Below are 14,036 nucleotides of genomic sequence, written 5' to 3'. Positions count from 1 at the left end.
ACCTCAATATATTCACCTTTCGTTTTGTTTTTGCCTGTCGTCTGACAGTTATTTTATTGGTTTATGCTTATAAATAGCAGTTTAAGTGTCACCGGAATAGCATCAGCTTTTATATGGCTATCAGAAGCATTGATTACAAACCTCACATATTTTAATTACAGTGAAACTTTACCTTTAGCATCTAAAGTGAGTTTCGCCCTAATCAAAAAAAAAAAAAAAATCACAGATCACAAACCAAGAGGACCTGATCAATTTCAGTATGATTTTCATGAACATAATATCAAGAAGAGGCGAGACAGGCCCTTAGCAGAGTAACACATCCAAATTGTTGCCTAATGGAAAGCATAGACGTTTCCAACTCTTGTTTCACAAGTAAAAGGACTGAATGGCGCGCAGGAACAACCAAGGGAACGGATATTTTTGAAACACCTTGCATGAGATACCATGTGATACACTGTAAAAAGCGTGTTCCCAGTTTATGATACATAGATAAGATCCAAATGAAATCATCAGAGGCATCCTAACTAGCCATCTCCAAAATACTTCATTCTTAAAAAGTTTCAGGCACCAAAATATTTATTTTAAATACATATTGCCTGTTTATGATGAAATCTACCATATAAAGAACACATACCACTGGAAAAAACGTATAGTTTAATTAGTAAAGCTGGTACCTTGAACCAAAAAAAAAATGTTCTTTTAAGGCATATAAAGAATAATAACAAAAAGTAGTACAAAAATATATAGGCAATCTTTAAATACACAAACTTTGCAATGTATTAGTAACTATTTTTTAGAAGTACATAGCTGTGAGTTTCTTCTGGCCAATACAAATAATGACAGCTGATGTTGGCAGAGCTCTGTTCCTCTGTTCTACCTACCCACCCTTGCTAGACTTATTTGGGGGCCGTTATCAGCGGCTGCAATCATTTTATAAACTAGCAAACCTTCAAGTAGATGATACAAAATAGTGGCTCCTTTGTCGTTGCCACAGGTGCATATATACCTGATATACACATAACATAGCTTCATCAATGGCAGCATGCTCCATGTGAGAAATAAAACCATTGACTATTATTTAGTTGTACAACTCGTATATGAATTCACGGATACATTTTTATAATTGCTTTACACAGGTCTGCGATTATAAGTAGTGTTGTGATATGAAATTTTGTATTCAAGTTGATAAACATTTTGTATGTCTTTATTTGTAACTTAGGCAAAGTAGTAGTAATATTTCATTAGGGAGACGCACTCATGTTTAGCCAAGCCGGGACTAAGTCAGGATCGTGAATTTTACAAGAGGGTTGGTGGAAGTGCCTCAAACAAGTTTGGCAAATGTTTCTTTGCAAGCCTCTCTCCATCAACCCCCATAGGAAAGCCAGACTGCCCAGCTGGCAAAATTCACCTTAACACATCGTTTTGGGGGCAGGTGTGAAGGTATTCTGTACCCCACTGGTCTGAAGTATGGCTGTTTGGAATTGTATCAGAAGCCTTTAAGTATCATGACGCCTTACTGGCTGTAGAGCTTGGACAGAAATTCTATAAATTTGCTTGCTTTACCACACCCTCTCTCTCTCTTACCAAATGATGAAGGAGCATCTCACACAACATGAACTGAAAAGGACAACACAATGAAGAGCACAGCTCGGCAGCCATATTGAGACAGGCATGCCACCTGTTCTGAAGAAAGCTGACCACAAAGGAGGACTTAACTAGAGACATTTTAAGTAACTAACAAGTCTGCGTGCCACCAGAAACTACACACCACCATTTATCAGGATGTATGGTTGCCAATATTCAAATATACTTTGCATATTGTTATTATTTCAATTGCGCAATTTCTCTAAATGAAAGGCCTACACTTCTAAGGCCTGTCCTTGTTCTCCACAAAACGTTGAATGGCCATGCTAACCAAACCGCTCACAAAATAACCAAAGTGCTTTCAGTATTTCTGGTCGCGTCTCATATTTAGCCTTGATTCTATGAACTTAACTTCACGGTGACCTCAGTAACACAAATGGGATCGACCTTAGGCAATTTTTCTGACAGGCATCTTACAGAAAGAGAATATCTATCAGGTTTAATAGCCCCTTCAAAAGGCTCAGAGTCTATGTCTTGAGGATATTCTCTATTTAAGTTAATGTTTCTCTACTTGAGAAGAAGCCTGATTGAATATCTCACTTCCCTTCCAATGGTAAGGAACGTCTTTGAGATCAACAAAAAGGTCACTCTGCATGGCCTTACTAAACTCTTCCCACAAACATTCTGCTAAATTTTTAGTGTATGATTAACTCTTAGTCAGATCTGCAGATCTTCCTGTTAACACACTGCAGGTCTTTTTTAAGCTTTCCTTACTACTGATGGCGATCAATGGGTTGCCAGCAATGATCTCTCTGATAACGTACAAGTCTGTTACACAACTATATCAAACAAATGGATAAAACCTTCTGAAGTTGGATTCTACCACAAAGAGCCTCATGAACTCTCCTATATATCCTGTCTAAATGTCTTCTTCTTCTTTCGGTTGCTCCCATTAGGAGTCACCACAGCGGATCATCTTCTTCCATATCTTTCTGTCCTTTACAACTTGTTCTGTTACACCCATCACCTGCATGACCTCTCTCACCACATCCATAAACCTCCTCTTAGGCCTTCCTCTTTTCCTCTTCCCTGGCAGCTCTATCCTTAGCACCCTTCTCCCAATATACCCAGCATCTCTCCTCCGCACATGTCCAAACCAGCGCAATCTCGCCTCTCTGACTTTGTCTCCCAGCCGTCCAACTTGAGCTGACCCTCTGATGTCCTCATTTCTAATCTTGTCCATCCTCGTCACACCCAATGCAAATCTTAGCATCTTTAACTCTGCCACCTCCAGCTGTCTCCTGTGCCACCGTTTCCAACCCATATAACATAGCTGGTCTCACTACCGTCCTGTAGACCTTCCTTTTCACTCTTGCTGATACCCGTCTGTCACAAATCACTCCTGACACTCTTCTCCACCCACTCTACCCTGCCTGCACTCTCTTTCTCACCTCTCTTCCACAATCCCCATTACTCTGTACTGTTGATCCCAAGTACTTAAACTCCTCCACCTTCACCAACTCTACTCCTTGAAACCTCACCATTCCACTGACCTCCTTCTCATTTACACACATGTATTCTGTCTTGGTGTTCCTACTGACCTTCATTCCTCTCCTCTCTAGAGCAAATCTCCACCTCTCCAGGGTCTCCTAAACCTGCTCCCTACTATCGCTACAGATCATAATGTCATCAGCAAACATCATAGTCCATGGGGACTCCTGTCTAATCTCGTCTGTCAACCTGTCCATCACCATTGCAAATAAAAAAGGGTTCAGAGCCGATCCCTGATGTAATCCCACCTCCGTCACTCCTATCGCAGACCTCACCACTGTCACACTTCCCTCGTACATATCCTTTACAACTCTTAGGTACTTCTCTGCCACTCCCAACTTCCTCATACAATACCACAGCTCCTCTCCAGGCACCCTGTCATATACTTTCTCCTGGTGACGCAATGGAACTCCTCCTGGCCTTCTCTCTACTTCTCTATCAACATCCTCAGAGCAAACATCACATCTATGGTGCTCTTTCTTAGCATGAAACCATCCTGCTGCTAACTAATCATCACCTCACTTCTTCACCTAGCTTCCACTACACTTTCCCATCAATTTTATCCCCCTGTAGTTACTACAGTCCTGCACATCCCCCTTATTCTTAAATTCTAAATGTACTGTCTCTTTTTGCACATTAAGCAAGCAAGTAATCCGAAAAGCACCATGCATGCTCAGAATGACTCATTCAAGAGTTGAGGCGTACTAACAGCAAAAAAGGAACATAAGAATACATTTCTAAAGTGAGTAAGTACTTACTTGTGAGCTTGTTGTGACTAAGAACCAGCTGAGTGATGTTTGAAAGAGTGACTGAAAAACAAAAAGGGAAATATTTCCAATGAGCAAAGATGAGCAGACAAATTGCAAAAAAGCATCTTAGATCTACAGAAATACTTATTTTTCAATATACTTTTAAGTTGTAATCTCTTAATGCATTGATAAAACGCAAAAGGATGGACACTGGCATAAGGCAATGTGAAACAAAATTACCAGGTGCCTTTGGGTAATTTACCTTAAACAAGTTACAATCTAAACTGTTCAAAACTGCCATACAATTTTTATTTAAAAAAAAAAACACAACTCTTCCTCCTCTGAAGCAGGAGTGTCCAACTCTGATCCTGGAGGGCCGCTATGGCTGCAGGTTTTCATTCATTCTAATCATTTCTTAACAAGTGATCAGTTTTTTTCTGCTGATTAACTTATTTTGACTTCATTTAATCGACTTACTATTTTAAGACTCATGCCCCTGGTTTCTTTTTGCCAAAATTAGCCACCAAACAGTAATGAGATACAAAATGAGCCATTGTGCAATTTCGGCAAATAAAGGTGAAGGTCTCAGTAAGGCTGATCTGCTCAGGTCCAAACATTTTGATGGTGCTCTTAGAAAAAGAAAATCAACAGTTTTGGAAATGTCTGCGGTAGCAGAATGAGAGCAGCAACAAGCCCTGAAATTGAGTGATGGGTTTAATTAATGTGGGAGAAAAATTTAAACCCTAGTTTGGTGTGCATCTAGCAAGAGATGAAGGTGCAGAGTCTAAAGGATGAAGTAGACTCCAGAAACTGACTGATGGGTCTGTTTGTAACACAGTGCTTAGTATGAGTTTTAAGTCACATATGCATGGGTCAGTGGAGCTGAAGGACTGCCAGTACGTTTAGTGGACGTCATACTTTTACTGTATTCTGTTACCAATAAAATGTAACCAATGATGGTAAAGGTCTTTGCTGATACAATTAATTTTTGGAACTATTGTGTAATTGATAAGGTGTATAGAGGAACACAGTAGTAGTTCCTCTTTGTAACACTTACATGCTGCCAGCTTGGTGTGCGTGTTTCTGAAAAGTGCTGCCTCTTGGATGCAAGACTTAGAGAAAAATTAAGAAGACTGGTTGATACTTCCTCTTGCCTGTGTTCATTACCTTCAAATTGTACGAAAGAAGAGGGGTCACAATGAGGGTGAGGGTGGGGGTGGGGGAGACATGGGGGGTGATGGTCATTTCTTCCACATTAATAGCAAGAATTGCCTTCTAAATAATAAACTGGCTGGAGTGAAGCTGGTTGATGTCTGATGGCCCAACTAAGCTGTTCTTTTGATTCACTTCATATTTCATTTTTGTTTTCCTCCCATTTAAGTAAGATGGAATCAATTCAGAGGACAGAATATTAAAAATCAAGTCAATTAAAGTGAAGGGAAAAAAAGTTCATTAGCAGCCGAAACTGGCAACTGATTAAGAAAGTGACAGGAAGAAAAACCTGCAGCCACTGCATCCCTTCAAGAACGGAGTTAGACACCCCTGCTCTAAGGGATTGAATCAAACAATTACAGAGACATAACAGTATTTACAAAGATTAAAATAAAATTGAAATCCACCAAACAGGAAAAAATATAAAATAAAGGTGCACTGTATTCCAACTTTGGGCACAGGCGGCTTCAATCTCCACTGCAGGACAAAGCAGCCTTCTGTGGCCCTGACAGCTGTAGCTCCCTTCTGACATCTACTGGAAAACAGTAATATAACAAAAAATGTTATCAAAATCAACAAAGTTCAGTGCTGCAGTGGGCCAGAGCCCCTCAATTCGGGGTGCTAAGTACATATTTGGGAATGTTGAAGAAAAACTGACACTGGGAATTTGTGCAAAAGCCACAAAGCAAGCAACTATGTAAAAGATGCAAATGCTGGGCACTGGATCCATGAGGTAGCAGTGCTAAACACTGTGCCATCATGTTGTTCATCAACTAGACAAATGAAAAGAACGAGTGGGGACAATAAGAGGACCACTTTCTTCAAGTGAATGCATGGTAGTCAACATAAGGTGTCCTTCATATGAATTAAAGCAATGAAATCACCCACCTTAACAGCTGGATAAGTGTGTGTGTGTGTCTGGTTGTTAGAGGTTGGGAGCATGCGCCGATAGTACATTGTCACCTAGATTGGGACTCAAGTGCAGCAGTTGACACCTCGGCACCACACTGGAAGAGTGGCTGGAGTACCAACCCTGCCACAAACCCCCAAGTTTTCCCTGTAAGTTGGAAGGTCTGCCTGCCTGCAGGGATGGATTCAGATTAATGTCATTGCTCAAAGGGCCCAATGGAGTAGAGTCACTTCTGGCATTTGCTGGCTTTGAACTGGTATCCTTCCAATTGTGGGAGCAGATCCCTAGCCTCAGAGCCTCCACTCCGACCAGGCTGCTAGAGTTAGGAAGAAAACTTTAAGAATAGGCAAAACATGTACAAGGATAAAATAAAAAATAAATAAAAAATGATACTAAAAACGCCAAATAAGGTTCTAAAATATGAAAACTGGTCTATTCTGTTGTCCAACGTTATATAATCAACAACAGAAGCGACATTGTTGCACCTGCTCAGACTACTCCCCTTGGGATTAATAAAATATCTATCTATCTATCTACCTACATGAACGAGGCTGACACCTGTAAAGTTAAAAACTTATAACCTTGTGTGGTGGGCAATGGATGAGTGAAAATAACGATAAATCGACTTGTACTCCTGACAACAACAGCCCTGACATGAAAAAGCTAGCGTAGCTAAAACAGGCCAATGTGAAAAGGACCACCGCTGCATTTTTGACTGTAAGAGTGGTCAGCCTTACGAGCAACAACAAGAGGAAGCAATGAAAATGGGAGACTCTATTCAAAGAGGAAAAGGCCGCAGCAAAAAAAAAACTGTTTGGTTAACAATTTTCAAAAGGGTAATTCTTCTCTAGCTCCATGAATGGATTAGCACAGGTAGCATTGGTCTTGTGTCAATTAAAGTATTTGGAAGGAAGGAAGGAAAGAAGATCCTGAACCAATCAGGTTTTTCCATATTTTATTATTATTATTACTAGTCATTTAGCCTGTTAAAATAACGGGCGCTAGAACAGTAGTGCATAAACATTAATAGGAACAGTCTCTATTAAATGGCAAGGGACTCTGACCTCATTCTTTTTGTTGGTCGTATTTTTCTCTCTTTCAGCCTTTCTTTTGTTGATGTTTACTTGCTGAGCTGACTGTTCTTCGTGGGCTGCCGCCGTGTATTGTGTGTCTTTAATTTTCTGTGACAGTAATACTGTCTTGTACGGCTCTATTCAATAAGGGCGCGCACGAAAAGGCGAGCTTCAAAGGGGCGACCTCAATTGAGAGCGGCGAATAAAGGCGTTCGTAGATACTTTAGTTCAAATGGCTCTGGAATATGTGAAGAGCAACAAAGGTGCAGATCTTTATTTACGCGCGCCTTTATTCGCTGCGCCCAATTGAGGTCGCCCTTTTGAGGCTCGCCTTTTTGTGCGCGCCCTTATTGAAGGATACCGTCTTGTACGTCCGCTGGCTTGTACGTCCATAATATGCCTTTAATCTCCTCTGACAGTAATACTGGCTTGTATGTGGCTGTAATATGGGTCACTGTATTATGTACCTTTAATTTCCTCTCGCAGTAATACTGGTTTGTACTTCCATAAAACGCCTCTAACTTTCTCTGACAGTAATATCGCGCATCGCACCGTGCCCCGCGCATGCGCACTTCACCAGAAGACACCCACACACGAACACCTGGACGCACACAGGGATTTTATTAAAGAGGATTATTAGAAGTACAAATAGTTATTGGCTAAATTGTAAATAATAATCAAGCATGAATTGAGCTGAAGAAAAAAGCAAATCTTTATTTTACAAGTTGTTGTTTAGCAGTGACCTTCTATTCATGAAGACAACAGTAACAGCAATCCCAAATTATTCCTATTTCCACTTTTTAATGATAATTAGACTTACAAATAATTATCTGAAAGAAATGTAAATAATTATCAAGTGTAAGGTACACAGTACAGGTTTATAAGGTCATTATTGTCACATGTACACTGAAATTATTATTAAGCGCTAATCAATGTGTAATAATTTTCTACTCTCCAGCATCATGATTAGCAAGTATAATTACCTCAAAACTCCTATCTTTCCTATGCCACACTACACAAACTTTGCAGCGGTTTTCAGTCGCAGACTTTATCTACATAATCAGGACAGATATGGGACTCTCGTGATCTTCATTTGTATAGTATGACATCCCCAGTGACTCACTGAGCCCGATCTGCAACTTATCCTGACAAAATGAAGCAGGTTTGAATTTGTCTTGAGTTGTTTGGCCACATTCCTGTGTATGCAAGGGCTGACAACCAGTGAGTGCTCATCTGGAAATACAGTACAATGCAGAGAATGTGGTCCCAAGGAAAGAAGGAAAGAGTGTGTTTTAGACCAGGGGTCACCAACTCCAGTACTGGAGGACCACTGTGGCTGCAGGTTTTCATCCTAACCCTTTTCTTAATGAGTGACCTGTTTTTGCTGCTAATTAACTTCTTTTGAACTAATTTTAATTGACTTGCTCCTGAAGACTCAGTTGTTTCTTTTTTCCTTAATTAGCAGCGAAACAATAATGAGATACAAAATGAGCCAAAACAACTGGTGTCCATCACACAATATCTGAAAATAAAGAAAGATGAAGGAATGCTGATCTGCTCAGGTCCCCAAAACATTTTAACAGAGCTCTTAGAAAAGAAGAAAATCAATAATTTCGGAAATGTCTGCTAATGCACCACGAGAGAAGCGACAAGCCATGGAATTAAAGAACGGGTTTAACTAACGACAAGACTCGTTGCCTAATTAAACAGCTGGTTGGAGTGAAATTGGTTGGAGTCTGAGGCCCTTACTTAGTTGGTCTTCTGTTGGCTCCCTCACTTCACATTTCATTTCTGTTTGGGTGCCGTTTAACACTAGAATTACCAGAGCTTACGAAAAAACTCGTATATCCGGCCCACCTTAAATCGCTTCTTAAATCCGTTCACACCTCTCCGCCAGCATCCTTTGTCCTCTAAATGTGCTGATAAAAGACAAACTGCCAGCAGCCGGCTATTCCATCCCCCCACCGACTTAGAACGTGAGAGAACTTTTCCCAGCTCATGCCTTGATTGTTTACCTGGGAGTGAAGTGGAGTTTTACAGTGGAAATGATAGATCGTTATTTGGAACACACGCATGAAATGCGTGTTCCGTTTCTAAAGTAATCTGTGTAAACACATTGTTAAAACAGAAACTTTTTCATATTTTAGTAATAAATGTTACAAAATGTAGTAGGCATAAACTATAGAATATGTAAAGCCCAAGTTCCAAAGATCAAATAAACACTTTCACAAAAGCTTCAAGAATGATTCAACAGCTTCTGTGGCATAGTGCGCTAAGATTTGCCTCTTAGCGCAGAGCAGCTTTTCCTTGCCTCACAGACCTGAGTTCGATTCCCCACTGGGGATGAAGTGTTGCTTTATTTTCTTTTCTTTTAAACCTCAAACGGACATAAAATTTATAAATTGGTATGCACTGTCAGTTAGTGAGATCGTTATATTTTCATGTGGGATGCTCCTTTTAAAATATTTTTTTAACAATTGAGACTGCAATTAACAGGAACAACTGTCCTTATAACTTATTTTTAAGATCCATAACACACAGACAGACAGAGCACTGCGTAATAGAGAGACAGACAGGCAGAGAAGTCACTAGATATATAAATAAACAGGGAAGCCACATATACTGAAAGAAAAAAAGATCAACATGTGCGTTGTCCCTGCTGCACTGAATAAGCGCAGGCGCTCTAACATCACCCCTCCCCTGATCTTGCCTGAAGAAGGGGCCCGAGTTGCTTCGAAAGCTTTCATATTGTAATCTGTTTATTTAGCCAATAAAAGGAGTCATTTTGCTTGGCTCCTCACTACATGTTTTTGATAGAAATTAGTTTTATTATCAAGACTCCAACATACAGACTTAAAAATACAGCCAAGGCATTACTAGTGTTTTAATAGCAATTACTGCTTGAAATGGCTAATTTTTCAATTATTATTCACACACAGCTGCAAAGCCCCATTTTCAGCAGCCACTCCTTCAGTGTCCTAATGGTAATCTACCTTAGTTTATCCGTAATTAATCGAATTCACATGCTAACTGGCTATTAGAGAAACCTCTGTAATTGCATTAGCACTGCTGAAACCTTTTATTCTGTTTGCTTGTATTGCAAGGTACTGATGTTCCTTAAGTTCAGTTCTTGGTTCAAAAATGGCCAAAATGAAACAGAATTCTCAAGAAACACATCAGTCTATTGTTTTTTTTTTTTTTTTTTTGCACAATGAAGGCTATTCCACATTACCTGAAGATTTCATGCAAAGGTGCCGCTTACTGGCTTGAGAGAAGACGTCAAATGGAATTAGAGCAAAACAGCAACAAAGAAGGGGAGGCCAAGATGGGCAACTGAATAAGAGGAGAAGGACATCAAAGTCTGTAGTTTGAGAAACAAACACCTTACAGCTCCTCAGGTTGTCTTCTTCACTAAATACACACCAAATACCAATCTCATCTGCAGCCAACAAAAGGCAACACTGGGTGCACAGATTTCCACAGAAAGATAAACAGATACCATTTATACCACTTTTACCACTGGGGTTCTTTTACCAGTGATGTTATAGGTCCAGCATACCTCATCATTATAAAAAAAAAAAAAAAAAAAAGAATTGCACTGGTCATCACAGAGGAATAGAACATATACATGGTGTCAATGACCTCATTAAAGGAACAAAGTCTTCAAAGAAGAGCAGTCCAGCCTGTCAATGATGTGGTCCCCCAAATATTTGCAGCAGTAATCACCTCTGCACCACTTCCAAAATACTGACCGAGCACAGAGGTCCTTTAGTGTAGAAAAAGTCACTCACCATTTTCTTGGTTTTTCTGACATTCAGTTGTAGAGAATTCTCTTTGCACCAAGAAACAAAAGTTCTCTACCTAACTCTTCTCCTCTGCCTCATCCCCCTTTTCAATATACCGCATTATTGAAGATTCTTCAGAGAATTTCTGCAAGTGAAATGAACCGAGGTGTACAGAGTGAAAAGCAAAGCAGACAGGACAGTTTCTTGCGGTGCTCCAGGGTTACTCACACAGTGCTTGAGGCTCTGTCTGACTGATTGTCCTTTGGAACTCTCTAGGCTGCCTAATAAGAACTCTACCTACCAACCCCAGGAGTACATGAAAAGTCCGACAGTCCATGATGCAGGACATCATTGGCTCATCCACCTGCATATCTCTGGGCTTACCCCGTTAACAGGTGTTATGGTGTATAAAATTTACAAATTATTCTCTATTATTTTTATTATTATATTTTGCTCAATCCCAACAAGATGAATTCAGATGTAGGAGGCATTATTATTACACCTCACTTTTAGAACAGTTGTTCACAGCATAGTGCTAAAATGGTTTTACAGCCTGAGAAAGGAAGACTGAGACGATTCCTCAGGATAATGATTACTTTATGGATGGACATCTGGAACAACAATTTGGTTTACAGTCTGGGAAAAGATAGATTAAATATTTTGAGCAAAATTCATCCATCATATTGACAGCCAGCCAATCAGGTGCATGCAACATTCATGTGTTGTGAAACCACGGCATGAAACTTTATAATAAATATGCCTCATTTGAAAGCAACGTCAGAAGAAGAGAAACAGCGACGACGGAACAGCGACGTCAGAGAAGAAAACAAAGACACGTATGACCAGTTTTCATCCAATAGTCAGTTAACAGCATTTTCATGAACATCGATTGCTAAATCAAATGTCGCCCTGGAACATTCATCCTTGTCATCTCTACTTTTTTTCATAGGCTTTTTCTAAAGACTATATATACAGTACATCTAGACTTTTCTATCAGTCTTATTTTCTATTATTCTCTGTTCCAGTGGTATTATTATTATTCCTGTAATAAATACCACACTGCTTTTAACTTTCTATGCTTTGTCTTAATGTCTATGGAGTGACTGAAGTAATAAGTTAGGTTTCTTTGAGCACCTGGTGCAGCCGGAGGTTTGCCGTTATCTCTGTGCTGCAAGGTTTATTAAGGCTGCAAGTGAGAGCTCCACTCAATAGTAGGGAACAGTACGTATAGTAAGGTATTCTTGAGTGATAAATGGCCTATAGTCAAGGATGCTCAGCCTTTGTATGTTTAAATGTATTCTTGGAGACCAAAAGTAATATTTAGGTCTGAGATATCATTAAAACATGGTATGTTGTTCGTGCCGATAATAAGTAAGTCTCTTGAAGTGCTGTGAGAGTGACAGGCTGTGTTATTCCTAAGGCACTTGTGTGGTTTAAAGTGCTAAGGGTTAATCAGCATGTGTGTGTCATTCATGGAGCACTGTTGTAGTTAGGGTCTGCTTCTATTGGTATAGCTATGTATGTGTGTGTTCATTTTAAAGTGCAACAGTAGACCAACCCGATAACGAACTTGACGAGCACACTTACCCTTGAGAAAACAGGTAAAGGGTAAGTAAAGAGAAATACTACGATAACACATTTTAATTGTTTTGTCATGGTAGAGTAATATTTTACTCTACTTTCCCCTTTTGTATTATAAATATGTAGCCTTTGTCGGAATGCCTCAGATTTCCTAGACTTACCACTGTTTATAAAGGTACTGTACCATATAACTTCTCCCCACCTTCCCTTCTACATCTATCACCTCAGGCAATTAGGTATAGTAAAAGACAAGCAGGGGATCAGAGGGTGTGTTCCAACTACAGAGGGATCACACTCCTCAGCCTCCCTGGAAAAGTCTATTCGGGGTCCTGGAGAGGAGAGTCCGTCGGATAGTCGAGCCTCGGATTCAGGAGGAACAGTGTGGTTTTCGTCCTGGTCGCGGAACAGTGGACCACCTCTACACCCTTAGCAGGGTCCTGGAGGGTGCATGGGAGTTTCCCCAACCAGTCTACATGTGTTTTGTGGACTTGGAAAAGGCGTTCGACAGTGTCCCTCGGGGAATCCTGTGGGGGGTACTCCAAGAGTATGGGGTACCAGACCCCCTGATAAGGGCTGTACGATTGGTGCCAGAGCTTGGTCCACATTGCCAGCAGTAAGTCAAACCCGTTTCCAGTGAGAGTTGGACTCTGCCAGGGCTGCCCTTTGTCACCGATTCTGTTGATAACTTTTATGGACAGAATTTCTAGGCGCAGCCAGGACATTGAGAGGGTCCGGTTTGGTGGACTTAGGATTGGGTCACTGCTTTTTGCAGATGATGTTGTCCTGTTTGCTTCATCAGACCGTGATCTTCAGTTCTCTCTGGATCGGTTCGCAGCCGAGTGTGAAGCGGCTGGGATGGGAATCAGCACCTCCAAATCCGAGACCATAGTCCTCAGCCGGAAAAGGGTGGAGTGCCCTCTCAGGGTTGGTAGCGAGATCCTGCCCCAAGTGGAGTAGTTCAAGTATCTCGGGGTCTTGTTCACGAGTGAGGGAAGAATGGAGCGTGAGATCGACAGGCGGATCGGTGCGGCATCTGCAGTAATGTGGGCTCTGCATCGGTCTGTCGTGGTGAAAAAGGAGCTGAGCCGCAAGGCGAAGCTCTCAGTTTACCAGTCGATCTATGTTCCTACCCTCACCTATGGTCATGAGCTATGGGTAGTGACCGAAAGAACGAGATCACGAATACAAGCGGCTGAAATGAGTTTCCTCTGCAGGGTGTCTGGGCTTTCCCTTAAAGATAGGGTGAGAAGCTCAGTCATCCGGGAGGGGCTCAGAGTAGAGCCGCTGCTCCTCCGCATCGAGAGGAGTCAGATGAGGTGGCTTGGGCATCTGATCAGGATGCCTGCTGGACGCCTCCCTGGTGAGGTGTTCCAGGCACGTCTAACCGGGAGGAGGCCCAGGGGAAGACCCAGGACACGCTGGAGGGACTATGTTTTTCGGCTGGCCTGGGAACACCTTGGGATTCTCCTGGAAGAGCTAGAAGAAGTGGCCGGGGAGAGGGAAGTCTGGGCATCTCTGCTCAAGCTGCTGACCCCGTGACCCGACCTCGGATAAGCGGAAGAGGATGGATGGATGGATGGATGGATGGATG

The 14,036-nt window shown here is 41.3% G+C and overlaps 1 protein-coding gene across 2 annotated transcripts in view; it reads right to left on the bottom strand.

The window, feature by feature from the left end:
- rsu1 (Ras suppressor protein 1) overlaps positions 1-14,036 on the bottom strand; it is a 346,780-nt gene that overhangs the window by 316,350 nt on the left and 16,394 nt on the right. For both annotated transcript variants that reach the window (XM_028803367.2, XM_028803366.2), the window contains exon 3: positions 3,894-3,944. In XM_028803367.2, coding sequence (XP_028659200.1) covers positions 3,894-3,944 — 51 coding nt within the window. The remainder of the gene's footprint in view (positions 1-3,893; positions 3,945-14,036) is intronic.

Source organism: Erpetoichthys calabaricus, chromosome 6 (assembly GCF_900747795.2).
Source record: "Erpetoichthys calabaricus chromosome 6, fErpCal1.3, whole genome shotgun sequence".
Lineage (NCBI taxonomy): Eukaryota > Metazoa > Chordata > Cladistia > Polypteriformes > Polypteridae > Erpetoichthys > Erpetoichthys calabaricus.
The sequence above is the reverse complement of the archived record's forward strand: the minus strand, read 5'-3'. Positions and strand labels throughout refer to the sequence as shown.